Source organism: Triturus cristatus, chromosome 2_2, assembly GCF_964204655.1.
Source record: "Triturus cristatus chromosome 2_2, aTriCri1.1, whole genome shotgun sequence".
Taxonomy (NCBI): Eukaryota; Metazoa; Chordata; class Amphibia; order Caudata; family Salamandridae; genus Triturus; species Triturus cristatus.
The window spans coordinates 706,406,156-706,419,473 of record NC_140582.1 but is presented as its reverse complement, the minus strand read 5'-3'; the positions used below and the strand labels follow the sequence as shown (position 1 = coordinate 706,419,473).

The window sequence follows — 13,318 nt, the reverse complement described above, 5'->3', positions numbered from 1 at the left end:
CATCCCGGCGAGACTTTTTCCTCATTCGCAATCAGCAACATCAAGTTGCCAATCGCGAGCGTGGAAAATAAACCTCCCAGCGAGATTCTCAACACGGGGAGGTCAGGTTTCTCATTGCGAGTGGTCGCGTATGCTCGCGACCGCTCACGATGAGAAACTACCAGTCCGCGTTGAGAAAGCTGCCGCTCGAGTAAAAATCTACTTGAGCGGCAGAAAACGACAGCTCGCACTGTGCAAGATGCCGTTTTCAATGATTGCACAGTGCAGACAAGCATCTGGCACTGTGCAATCATCACGAACAGCGCACTACGCAGGTCGCGTAGTGCTACGCGTATCTCGCATAGTGCGAAGTGCACTTTGCGTAGCTACGCGTAGCGCTACTACGCGAACTACACCCAGGGTTACTTATTTTCCCATGTGGACTATGTAGTAGCTCATGCTTTCTTTCCCTGAGAATGTTCATCGGTGCAGATCCTCACTGCGTGAGAGTTCTGTACCGAGAGTTGGGATTTGTCAGTTGAGCTGAGGTCGATGCTGCGGCTGCTCTGCCTGATGGTCCAGTTAAGAAATAAATCTTGAAATCTTCTTACCTGCCTCTAGCATCTTGTTCACAACAGACTATAGTGGTCAGATCTGTAAAACTTATCTTGAGTACTAGTATTGTATGCAGTTTGGGAGGCTACATAAGGAGCATGAAGCACCAAGTGCACTTTTGAAAGTCTTGTGTGCATTTTTTGTTAGCAGCTTTTGTTAGACCATATGACAGACTGGCGATAAATGTAGCCCAAAAGTCAGAATTTTTCGTGAGATATGGGATCTTCATCTTGACCTGTAACAGGCTCAATCCAGACTCGGAAGTGACATTAGAAAATATCAAACAATAAGGGTAGGACATTCACAAAAACCTCCCAAGAAGAAGTGTTGTGTTGTATTGTAGTGAAATACAAAATTGCAAATGAGTTCAGAACAGTCCAAGACAGGAACAGGGGAATTACATTACTGAGACACCAAAGTTAAATATGGAGGTCATGTTGGACAGTATAAACCGCGGCAAGAAATCTGATGCCACTGAATTGCAATTTATCATTTGGGGTATTCCATAACAGCTTTTTGCGAACTGTCAAATATATTATGTTTGCCTATTTCATAGTGACTTTTTCCCATTGAAATGGATTCTTCTAGGTGGTTTGCATACTCGCTTTTGACACAATAAAAAAATATCTTTATGGGTACTTGAAGTGGGTATCAAAAGGATTTTCAAAATATGTTTCGTAGGGCATTGACGTTTGGAGACATTTTAATAGCGACAAGTACGAATTGAAACTTGTATTGAGATAACCTCATGCATGACCATGTAAATAGTAAATTGCTGGGTCATACGTGTTTAGGGAGTGCACCTCTATGGTGTTTTTGATTATTATTACCAAGAAAGAGAGGTGACATTGCAGTTCTATGAGTGTGTATGAGAAAGGAGGTAGGAGGATCCTGCATTCCAGAAAAAAGACCTTTGATCATGGAGAATATGATGTTGATGTCAAAAGCAGACTTTCTAAAAAATGGCCTCTACAAAAGCGACAGAACTAGTCAGTCTGATCTCTCCATTGGCTTCCAGAGAGGACCGCTGCATATAGAATAGAGTCTAAATAACTTACAGTGCGTTTGTCTGATGAAGATAGTTGGTTTAATTTGATGTAACAATAGAATGTGTTCCCACAGAAGACCACTTGATGTCACTCTTGCATTTCTGTTGGTTAAAAAAAAAAGAAACACACCTCGCTGCTTTAGGGCGTAATAAGATGTTTTAGCAAGGAGAAAATATTTTTACAGTGCTTTTATGTCAGAAGTTCAGAAAGAAACATTCTAATACATATATTTAACTCCAGTTGGTATTAGACTAACAAGTGTTGTATTCATCTAAGTACACAAGGCACTAGTTACCAAGGCAGGCCAACAAAACTATAAGGTGGAGCACTTATAAGCCCCAGTCAGCTGGGAGCAGGCAAGTTGGGAGGGAACCAAGCTGTATAAAGGCTGCAATGCCCATACTGGAGGAGAGAGAGGGGACTATCACACGCTATACAGTGTGATGGCCAAACAGAAGGTTCTCTGGGTGAAATTGCCGGAAAGAGAGCAAAGCACACAAAGGAGGGACATTTGCAGAAAAGCACCTATAACAAGCCAACATTTCTAAATGCAACATGAAACAACCAATGGCGATCGGTGGGTGTACCAGAGCCCATAGAAGAGGATACTACAGATCGATCGAGGCACGACCTAAAAATCCAAGGTGTGGCATCACTCTGGTTCCGGGACTTACAGGGGGATTTTTAAAGCCTGTTGTTAGCAAAAATCTTTTGATTTTATTATAGTTTTATGTATATATGCTTACTTATATGGGCTTTAGCCAACCCTCTCCATTACATGGTCATTCACATTTTTCTTCCGCCCAGTACAGCATAGGGGAATGAAACAGCCCACTTCAACCATTGGCTAACTTCATTGTGAGTGATGGCATTCTGTCCTTGCACGGGAAGTGCTTCCACACTTTATTTATTTATTCAGTGTTTTGTATAGCGCAAACTTGACCCCGTAGGGTATCAGAACGCTTCACAGTACAGGACATGATAGCTTTTACAGTACAATATTCTGTATAGCATATAATATATTAAAGGCTAGTTCAAAGATGTCATAGCCACTTCTCTTGATAAATACTTCAGCACATTCGCAGAATGTAAGACTAGAGGAACCATGTCAACAGGGGAAGCAAGAACCTGTAATAAACAAATGAAATGAGTTCTTAGCAAAAAGCACTTGTGCCTTTAAGCAAGAGGATTTGGGCAAATCTTGTGTGGATGCTCTGTAATGGTTACAGTAGGAATTTGCTCATTACAAAGATCTTGGTTTCTTTCTTGAATCTTGCGTAGTTGGGTAACCTTCTGATGCCTGGAGGTAGCGAGTTCCATATTCTCAAACGCTCTGTTGTAAGTTTTTTTTTGTGCAGAAAATCGGTGGCTTCAACATTAGGTCTCTGGCACTCCTGGATTGCTGCTTCCCCCCGAAATCTCCAATTTCTGTGCTAGATATCTTGGTGACTTGAGGTGTAGAGCTTTGTGTGTTATACACGCCAGTTTGAGCTGAATTCTGGCTTTATAAGGTAGCCAATTCAGCGCTTTCAGGTGAGGAGGGATATGGTCGAATTTTATTGAACATGTTATGAGCCTTGTTGCTGCATTGAGGCAGGCTTTTAGAGGTGCTGTTGCAATTTTGGGAGCCCAGAAAGTGTTGTGCATCCGTATTCGATCCTTGAGATTGCTAATGCCTGAACTGCCATTTTGAGGTCTGCAGTTTCGATGAACGGTTTCAATTTCTTAATATAGCTCAGGTGAAATCTTGCATTTCTAGCCAACGTGTTGATGTGTGATTGAATTTTTTTGGGGGGGTATTCTTCATTTTTTTTAAACGTATCTTTATTGATTTTCGGTCAACACAATCATCTTGTTCTTCAAGGTTTATCTTAAACATTGCTTTTGTATATGAACAAAACAATCGAAAAACATCTACCACCCTCCCGCCCCCCATCTCTGGCTCAATCGTGTGATTGCATGTTTAAACTTTGGTCTACAGTGATTCCTAGAGATTTGCTTGACTCCACGATGATTGGGGTCAGTTGAGAGCGGTGATCAAGTTGGTCCATTCTTTTATAATGGGCGGGCTTTTGGTGTGGGAAATTAGGAGGAATTCTGTTTTTTTTGCGCTTAGTTTAAACTGATTGCTTGTTAACCATTGCATCGTCGCCCTTAGAACCTAATTCATTGTTCTGATCTCATCCAAAGAGGAAATCTTAATGTAAATCTGAGTGTCATCAGCGTACATGTGGAAAAGGATGTTGGCACGGTGGAGTATATCCGTTAGTGGTTCCACATATAAGTTGAATAGTGACAGGGTTGATCCTTGTGAAACCCGTATCTGAATGGGGGAGGATGTTGACAGGTTCTTATTCACCAGAAATCTTTGTGATCTGTTCCTCAAGTAGGACTTAAACCATTCCAGAATGTTCCCTGAAAAGCCCATCCTGTTCTGCAGTCGTTCTAGCAACATTTTGCGGTTAACTGTGTCGAACGCAGATGATAAATCCAGAAGGATTAACAGACATGCTTTATTTTGGTCCAGAGCGAGTAATTTGTCATCTACTACATACAGAATTGCCACTTCCGTACTACTATTTGGTCTAAATCCTGACTGGCAATCGTCTAGTAGTTGGAATTTAGATATGTGCTGACTTATTTGTTGCTGAACACATTTTTCTATCACTTTAGCTAATAGGGGAATGTTGGATACTGGCCGAAAATTGCTAGGTTCAGTGGGTTTCTCTGTCGTTTTTTTTTATGGGAATGACCTGTCCCATTTTTAGACAGTCTGGGAAGGATCCTTGAGACAGGGAATCATTGACTATTGATGTCCCACTGGGGATGATCTTCTGGTCTATGTACGGCACAAATTTTGCAGGAAGTGGATCGTTGAAGTGATTGTTAGGCTTAATGGCCGATACGGTTTTAAGGATGTCGTTCTGGTCATATAGTTTAAAGTGGACCACTGAGCTTCGTTTTTGGGCATTGGATGATTGAGCATTGATGAATCACTTGGTTGTGAAGCCTCCCATGAAGATGCTGCTGTCTTAAGCTCACATTCCAAGGACGAGGCCTTGGATGTAAAGAAATTTGCGAATTCTTCACAGCTAATTTACGATTTTGTTGATTCAGGTGTAGATTTGTACGTTTTGTTTGATTGCTGTTTATCCAATTCTAAGAGTTTCCGAGGTCTGTTTTTCGCATTCTCCAATTCCGTTCTGAAGAATTCTTTTTTTGACTTCAGAAGATTTTTATTGTAGGCGCTTCTGGTTTTTCTTATCAGTTTTAGTTGTGGGGATGATGATAGCTGTCTCCATTTCCGTTCTGCTAGTCTCAGTTTACGTCTTTCTTCATTTAGTGTTCCGCTGAACCTGGGATTTTTATCTTTGTCCGACGTTCGTTTTAGTTTTAACGGTGCAATAGTGTCCATTATCTCTGCCATCTTCGCATTGTAGTGCTCCGTGAGTTTGCTGGCATTTGTCAAATTTCTAGGAGGGGGAAGATCCCTCCTGCACATTGACGCAAGCTTTTCAATGTCCAAGTTCTTTGTGGTCCTTATCCATTGTTTGGGTTTGATTGGTTGAGTGTTTTTTTTTCTTTAGTACTCTAGGAATTTGGAAGGTTATTATGTGATTATCTGACCAGTCACAAGTCATGATTGAGGTTAAGATCACAGCTTTATCTTTGGATATGATCCAGTCTTGCGTGGAGCTTTTCACCTGCGTTGGAAGTGTACTAGGTTTTGATCTGCTAGGAAGTCTTTGATGATGTTGACCTGGCTGTCATTAGGATTGTTCCAATGTAAATTGAAGTCGCCAAGGAATATGTCGTTTGAGTGTGGGGAGGTGTTTGCTGTGATGATCTCCATTAAGTGGTCGATAAAAGGTTCATTCTTGCCTGGCGGGTGATAGAATGCATGGACCTTGCTTAGCTGTTTCTCAGTATTAACTATGGAGAGTGCGAGGTATTCATATGAGTTAAGAGGGTCGGCCGGTAATGGAGTAACCAAGAGCTCCGAGCGATGAATAACTGCAATACCCCCTCCTTTTCTCTTTAACCTGTCTTGCCTCACAATGAAATAGTTAGGGGGTACCAGTAGATCCAAACATGGCGAGGAAGATTCAGTGAGCCATGTTTCCGTTAGGATCGCAACGTCGATCTCCTGACTCAGGATAAGGTCAGCGATGTCTGACGCGAGTTTCATTGCTGAGCGGCAGTTGATTAGTAGCCCTGTGATCTTTTCTGAGAATACCGGATGGGGTCTTGATTGGAGGTGGTTAGCATTATTTGCTTCAGGGTATTCATATTTAATTTTCTGTCACTAGGCCTGACTTCTCTGAAGGAGTTGAATGGGACTGAGCTGATTACATTTACCTTGTTCTTGTTACATGGGTTAGTTGTGGTCGGAGACGGCTCGTAGGATTGAAGTAGTGCTTGCGTTTCCTCTTCCGATAGGTAGCTAGGGAGTTTGAGAGGCCGATGATGTCTGTTTGATAGAGACATTGGTGTTGCTTTTATGTTGTTATGTAGTGACAGTACTGCCTCTTGCATAATTTTGAATTTGGAGAGTGCGTTTTCTGTGAGGCGCGCAATATTCTTCAGGTCCAGTATGGCTTTGTAAATGGTTTGTAGAAGGTTACTGGAGTTTAGATTCTGAGTTTCTGGGATCCTTGCAGGAGCAAGGGGGATGAAGGATGAGCTCAGGAGACTTGACGATTGATTGTTTAGTAATTCACTCTCTAATGACTCATTGATCTTTATTTTAGTTACGGCGTTGATTAAGCTTCTTATTTTTCTTTGATCTCGGGGAGATGCTTTTTTATTAGATTTATTATTTGACGAGATAAAGGTACGCGGAGCATTGAAAGGTGGTTAGGTGGATGCTGTAGAAAAATTCCCTTTATTTGTTGGCATAGCAGGCTTACTCGACTTTCCTCCCACTATTTCTTGGTGAATATGGAGATTGGCTCCTAGCTTGGATGCGGACGTGTTCGTTCGTGCAGGAATTTGACTTTCGTGGTAGGATGTTGATGAAGGATTCATCGTGAATGTAAGTGAAAGGTCAGTTAATTGTGAAGAGCGTCTGTTCGGCTCGGTTGCGATTGTTGGGGAAGGGTTTGACCTCTGTGGAACAATTGTCTTCCCATGTTCCGCTCTCAGTGTTGCTTTTTTGTGATGTGTAATTGAACGTGCGCAGGTGCTTTGTTGGTTTCTTGTACGAGTGGAATAAAATACTTTTTCTTTAAGCGTGGAGAAGTATTCATCAAATTTGTTTAGATCCTTGTCCTTTGCTTGAATGAGTACCGTACCATTTTTATAGATTGTCATATTCATAGCAGCTCCTAGTCTATGCGAGGGAGCGATCAGAAGCATAACGCCGTATGGTATATTTTTGGTTTCTTGTGTGTTCAATAGTTCAGTTATGGTCAAGCGCCATTTTGCCGGCTTTCTTGTGAAGAATATAAGGTCATTGACCAAGATGCCCTTTTTATGTTGAAGTGTGGGTCTGATATCAGTGTCTAAGTGTTTTTTTCTTTAAGTTGTGCTTAAAAACCTTAGCTACATTTTTGGTTATGTTGGGAGGGTACATTTTATTGTAAGAGTTCTTTCCTCCTGCTTTTAGGTCTCCTGCCGTTTTATTTTACACTTTATTCTTGTTCTTATTCTGTTTCTTCTTCTCTCTCCTATATTTATCTCTTGTTGTACTTCCTTCTTATTTTTCGTCTTCTGTTTATTCCTCTCTCACTTTTAATGGACTGGTCAATACCTGATGAATTGACTCTGTAGGCTTTATTGGTCAGACCACTTGCCCGTTCAAATATGGCTGTCTGTTTGCTTACTGAGGATATCCTACTATGGGTAGTCCTATTTTAGTCTCTATGCACAGTTGTATTAGGTCTTCTTTCCTTTTCTATAGTTTATTGGCCATTTTGTACCCTATCTATCCCAGACGAAATGGCTGGTCTTCAAGAGGTCAGGGTTTGTCCACTTTCCGTTTCCGTTATTCTTTGAGTCATTCGTTTACGGTTGTATATTTATTGTTAAGTACTTTAATCCTTTATTTATATATATATATATATATATTATTTTTTTTTCTTTTCCTCGTGAGTCCGTTTAGTGCATTGCCTCCTCGTGTCACAGGAGTGTTGGGGTGGGTGGGGGCATGTACTTTTACTATTGCGCTCCCTCCTGCCTCGGGACCGCTCCCCTGCACCCTGGATCGCCGCCCGCTTAATTATCTCCCGCCATGGCTTGCTCGGCTTCCTCTCCTCCTCCGCTTCTCATCCCTTGCATGGCGAGGAGCCTGGGTGCTGCACGGTCGCTGTGGGGGTCTGAGCTAACCGGAGCCTCCCTCTGTGCTCCTGCCGTGCGGCTCACCTCCTCTCCCACTCCGTGTCTCACCTTATTATATGGAGCGGTGCACGGTCACTGCTGGGAGCTTTGGGATTGGATTATTGATACAGAGCCACTCTCTGCCCACTTCAAATCCGATGATGAATCTCCTGCCCTCCGTCGTGCGATTCATTGACTACAAATCGCCCTCAGTGCTCGCCATGGACTCCAACTGCTCAGGCCGGTTAGCGTGTCACCCCTGATTTTTTTCCTACGATTTTTTTTCCTTTCACAAGGCTAAGGCTTTCACAAGATTAATGCAATACATTGCTATCCCTAGCCCCGGAGCTCCTGGATAGAGCCTCCGACCAGTCGGCCATTTTCTGCTTAAAGAACTTCCCTTAAGTGCAAGGGAGTGTTATGGCAAGGTGTGCTTTTTTGAGTCCCCAGAAATATATCTTTGCTTTTAGCCAGTGTTTTTTTTTCTTTCAGATTGACGAGGGCCTGGCAGCTTCCCAACAATGAACTTTGGCAAAACCCATGACAAAACAAAACAAGCACTGACAGGGCTAAATGGCTGGAGGCCAATGCCAGACATATTGGCTGTGCCAATGCCAGATTTGTTTTTGATGCCCGACTTACAAAACTCCCTTCATACACTCAAGACTAGACTGAATGTTGAGATTCTGATCAAACTGTACATAAATAGTTGGCAAGGATTGTAGAGTTCGACCTTAAGAGTGCGACCCTAAGGTATCTGAACATCAGTTCCAAGGTGGAGGGAAAAGCAAATGGCTATTGAAAAGAAACAATCATGGCTAATAATATGTTACCCCAAAAACATGTTGTACACTATCAGTTTGAATTAGAAATTCTGTATGCCATAAATCCAATAACATTTATACACATATATTCTTAAAAAGAAAGACAGTTCACAGCCAGTCACGAGGTCTTCGGGGAAAGGATGAATTATTCTGAGTTCAACACTAGTGCTGCATGCTCATCCAAACTCAGCTTTTTTCAGCCGTGATCATACTACGGGTGACTAACAAAACTTTTTTATTGTACTTTTATTGCAAGTTCAATTAATGTTGGCCTTCTTGTGAAGCCTTTTGTAGAACTAAAATATAACTGCAATATATAGATAAGAGCTGCATTACTGAAAAATGAATCTGTATTCTCAGGTCAAAAAGAGATTGAAGAAGGAGCCAAATGTGTGCTGCATGGCAATTACTGATGATGCCAGTCGGATTGTTTTCGGTATCATGATGATAAACAAGTAAGACAACTTTTAATCTTTGTCAGTGGATACTACATAAAAACATAACCTGTTAAACGTGGGATGGGAAATGGGTTTAGAGTTTTCACAAATGCTACTAATCCGATTAGAGAATGATGTCCCAGCAGATAAGCCACTCAAGTTGTGGCCAGATTTTAAATGTGTATTTCTGTATTAAATTATTTCAATAATTAATGTTGGTGTAGCAAATGGGTACCACCCATTTAGTCCTCCAGTATTGTTCAGTTTTGACTACCCAGTTTTTTTACTTTTGCTGGGAATGATCCTCACTAGCGGAGTCTCACTCACTGTAAATTCACAGTAATTGGACTGAGCATGCTAGCCACCAGTGTAGACCTATAAGATAAGGCCAGTGCTACACAGCTTGGGTAAGAGGCACTGGGCTGGTTACATGTGAACATGTGAGCACATGTGTATGGGCTGTACATATGAGACTACTGTTGTGTGCAGTCCGGTATGTGCGTATAGGTAGCCTGTCACATAAGGACTCTGCAAGGATTGGTACTGACCTGTGGTAGGCCTTATAATATGAGTGGGCATTCATAATGTAGGTCTGATGTGCTTACTGGAAAATCTGTGGTGCTTCACTGTATTATACACTATGGACAAAAACCGCCGTAAGGTGTGGTTTTGTCCTACTTAGTTATATAGAGTCCAGCAAGGGTTAAAACTGGGATAAAATATGTCCCCGGAGTGTGAACTTCCAGTCCCAAACTTTCCACATATACACTTTATGAGACTTCAAGATTTGTCATATTTCCCTGACTAAGCTCATAATCAGATCCCAGGTCTTTGTTCCCTCCTGCCCCCCAATGGGCCCATTTAATTGCTCTGCTTCCCAGCAAAGCCACCAAAGGCCTCCCCACATAACAATGCAATTAACAGGGATTGACCCAATTTCTGGTAAAGGAAGGGGTGAGGATGAAATCTGTATCTGATAATTAGCTTATCACACTTAACCTGGGCAGGGACAGACCATGCGCACTGTAACAAAGGAGTAAGCCCAGATCTCTGGAGCCAACAGAGCAGGTGCTCACCTTTGAGGTTTCAGTTGGAAGGGATCAGGCAGCTTTGTCCGCTTGGGGCAGAGCTTAGGCTGCGATGGAAGCTCTTTCCTAAAGACAACTTAAAGTAGAACTCATGGATTATCAAAGAATGATATGTAGGAGGGTTGGGACAAGGATGGAGAGATAATGTGGCATCCTAGAATTGGCCAGGAGTGCCTGGTGTCTATAACATTCCACCCCAGCTTGGAAACTGCTGCCAAAGATGAAGAAAATTGGCCCAACAGGGCCAAAGATATGCAGCCTTAAAGATTTGCCTTTTTAACAGACGAAAACGAGAAACCGAGTGCGTGGCACTCCACTGATTCCTTCCAAATTACCGCCGGGGTGGGTCAGCACATATCGTTTATTTTTTTTATTCCATTAGGGGAGTGGGCGTGTGTAGGACCCCTTCCCAGATGCACAATACCCCCAAGCACCACCTTCTCCCTCGGACCAGCACAATGACGATGGATCCCAGAGCCCAGAACAAAGAGAAAGAACCAGCCTTGCTCCTGCCATGAACGTAGAAAGGCTTATATCACCCAGAGGGAGCACAAAGTGATGTTCCTCACTCCTGTACAGTCCCAGAGGATGGGGGCTGTGCGTGGAGAGCCGGTTAGGTCATGGGGTCATTGTGGCTCCCCCTTGGCCCCCAGTCAGCCCCTGAATTCATGGGTGCCCCGGGTGGGTCTGGTGCGGTGCGCCTACAAATAAAAGAAACCACATGCACAGAAGGCCGCCAAGCAGAAATGAAGAGAGCAGGTAAACCAACTCATACATGTTATTCAAGAAACTGGGCAAAGGAGTGCCCCATAATGTCCCACGTGGGCTAAATTGCCTATTTGTTGTACTCGTGGTGCACCAAGGAGGAGCAGGGGCACCACCAACAGTCTACCAATGTGTTGTGGAGGGGTGCAGAAGGTGCAGCAGTTCCCCATTGCCCCTAAACATTTGCCCTGAGTCCCAGAGGGACTTGAATTCTTGACTCCCCAGGACAATTTTCTTATTGATTCAAGCACTCCCTGAGCTGGAGCCGATGCTCTCAGGCTCTGGAGTCCATTGGCCCCTTGTGGCTGGTACTATGGCTGCATATTGCGGCCTGTAGAATGTAAATAGAGACTGGCACACTTATTCAATTAAAAAATGCTTTTTGCTTATACTAGTTACTCGGAGCAATGTTGACATTTATACTGAGTAATTTTCAATGCTAATATTGTTCCCATTAATTCCAATAGCGATACATTGACAAACTTTAACATGTGGTGATTGTTATCATTGCGGTGACACTATGACAAAGCAAGTAGGCCTGCCTTATATACAATGAAACCCCGCTTATCTTGTGAATTGTGCTTCTAGTATAAGTGGGGTATTCACAACCCACTCTGTGTATTGTGATATGAAGGTCTCACCAAAGCAGGGGTTAGCTTGGTCAGCAAGATTGGGGGGTGTGAGATTCAGATTTTCCAACAATTACGCTGGCATATAATGTAAAATACAACAATTTGGTGCATGAGTTGGGCCTAAGGTGAAGTGGAAAGGGAGAAGAATGCAGATTGGTAGGAGTACTAAGTGAGAGAAAAGACAACATTTTCGTGAACTTTCAAAACAGAGAGGTAGAGTGTGTGTGTGAATTTTTGTCTGTGTGTATGTAACAATTCCTAGTGAAATCCGACAGATGCCTTCCCATACCCGACTGAAAGCACCTGTACCCAACTATTTATCAAAAGATACATTTATTGGGGGGGTGTAACACCCCAAGCACCCCTCCCCTGAAGCTACGCCCCTTCACTAAAGGTATTTCCATCTATCTGATGTACATATTTGTAATTTTATGCATAGCATTTTGTAAGGTGTGTGCAAGAAAAGTACTTTTTCTCTTTAAAAGAAAAAGCACTGACTGTGCAATGATTTATTAAGTGTTGTTTCGTGCCAGTGAATTGGCATTGCTAGCCCACACCACCTTCCCTGAGTAGGCCTTGGACTGCTCTGCTTTGCTACCCTAAAAGAGGCAAGTGCTACAATGGGGTACTTGGTTTCCAGTACAAAATACAATTGCGGCTTCACTTGTGAAGGACTCACATCCTTCGCAACTGATATCCCAATTTCTTACAGTTTGTTTTTATCCTAGAATATAATATTAAGTTCAGTGCAGGAAATGAGGGGGGTCCAGCCGGATCCCAGACATTATTGAGTGGAATCCAGGCAGGTGTCCCATCTGTTGAGGCTCCCAGTTTGTAAGGCCTTACAGACTCCAATGCGCTTGCCATTGTATGTCGCGCATGTGCACTCATGTGCATGTTTTAATCTCCCTAATTGCAGAAAATAGGCAATGTTCACAAACGCTTTTCCCAAAGGTTTCTAGGACTGGAGTAAGAATAGTAAATCATCCTCTTGAATATTTGGGGGTATTTCTAAGCCTCTCCTCTGAGTTTTAAGCGAGGCATAGAAACAAAGGCTCTTCCGGGAGGGATAAACCGATGTGCGGAGGGAGGGGCATTTGGATGGTTAGAACGCCACTCCCAGGCCTAGGCTTTCCATTCCGAGTAACACCCTGCAGACTGTGAAGGGGATTTCTTATATGCACTTGTAGCCGGGCCCAAAACAAAGGCCTTATTTAAAGGGCGATCAATTCTGCTTTTGCTCCCATCCCTGCTGGGAGATATCTGGAGCTTAACACCTTCATGCCAATGCAATGGAGGGAAACAAAGGCAAACACCTTCTTATCACTTCATAAGTACTTAAGAGAAACTAGAATTTGGTGGCAGTTTTTTTACTTTGATCAACCCCTAGTTGTAAGAGATATGCATGCACTGTACAAATGTAAGGTGTATTGGTCTGCATGAATAATTACACAAATAACAATTTAAATAGCACTTACTTTTTTAAATTCTTTTATAACGCTACCCATCCCAATGTGGGTAGTCAGAGTGATTATATCTCATGCACACATTATACAGAGACAATAAATCATACAATTGTTTAAAGTAATGTACAAAATGTGTTACATGCGA

At 42.6% G+C, this 13,318-nt stretch overlaps 1 protein-coding gene across 1 annotated transcript in view; it reads left to right on the top strand.

Annotated features, from left to right (window-relative positions):
- LOC146862667 (uncharacterized) overlaps positions 1 to 13,318 on the top strand; it is a 457,539-nt gene that overhangs the window by 417,319 nt on the left and 26,902 nt on the right. The window contains exon 31 of the mRNA XM_085641888.1: positions 9,146 to 9,240. Within this exon, the coding sequence (XP_085498014.1) occupies positions 9,146 to 9,240 (95 nt within the window). The remainder of the gene's footprint in view (positions 1 to 9,145; positions 9,241 to 13,318) is intronic.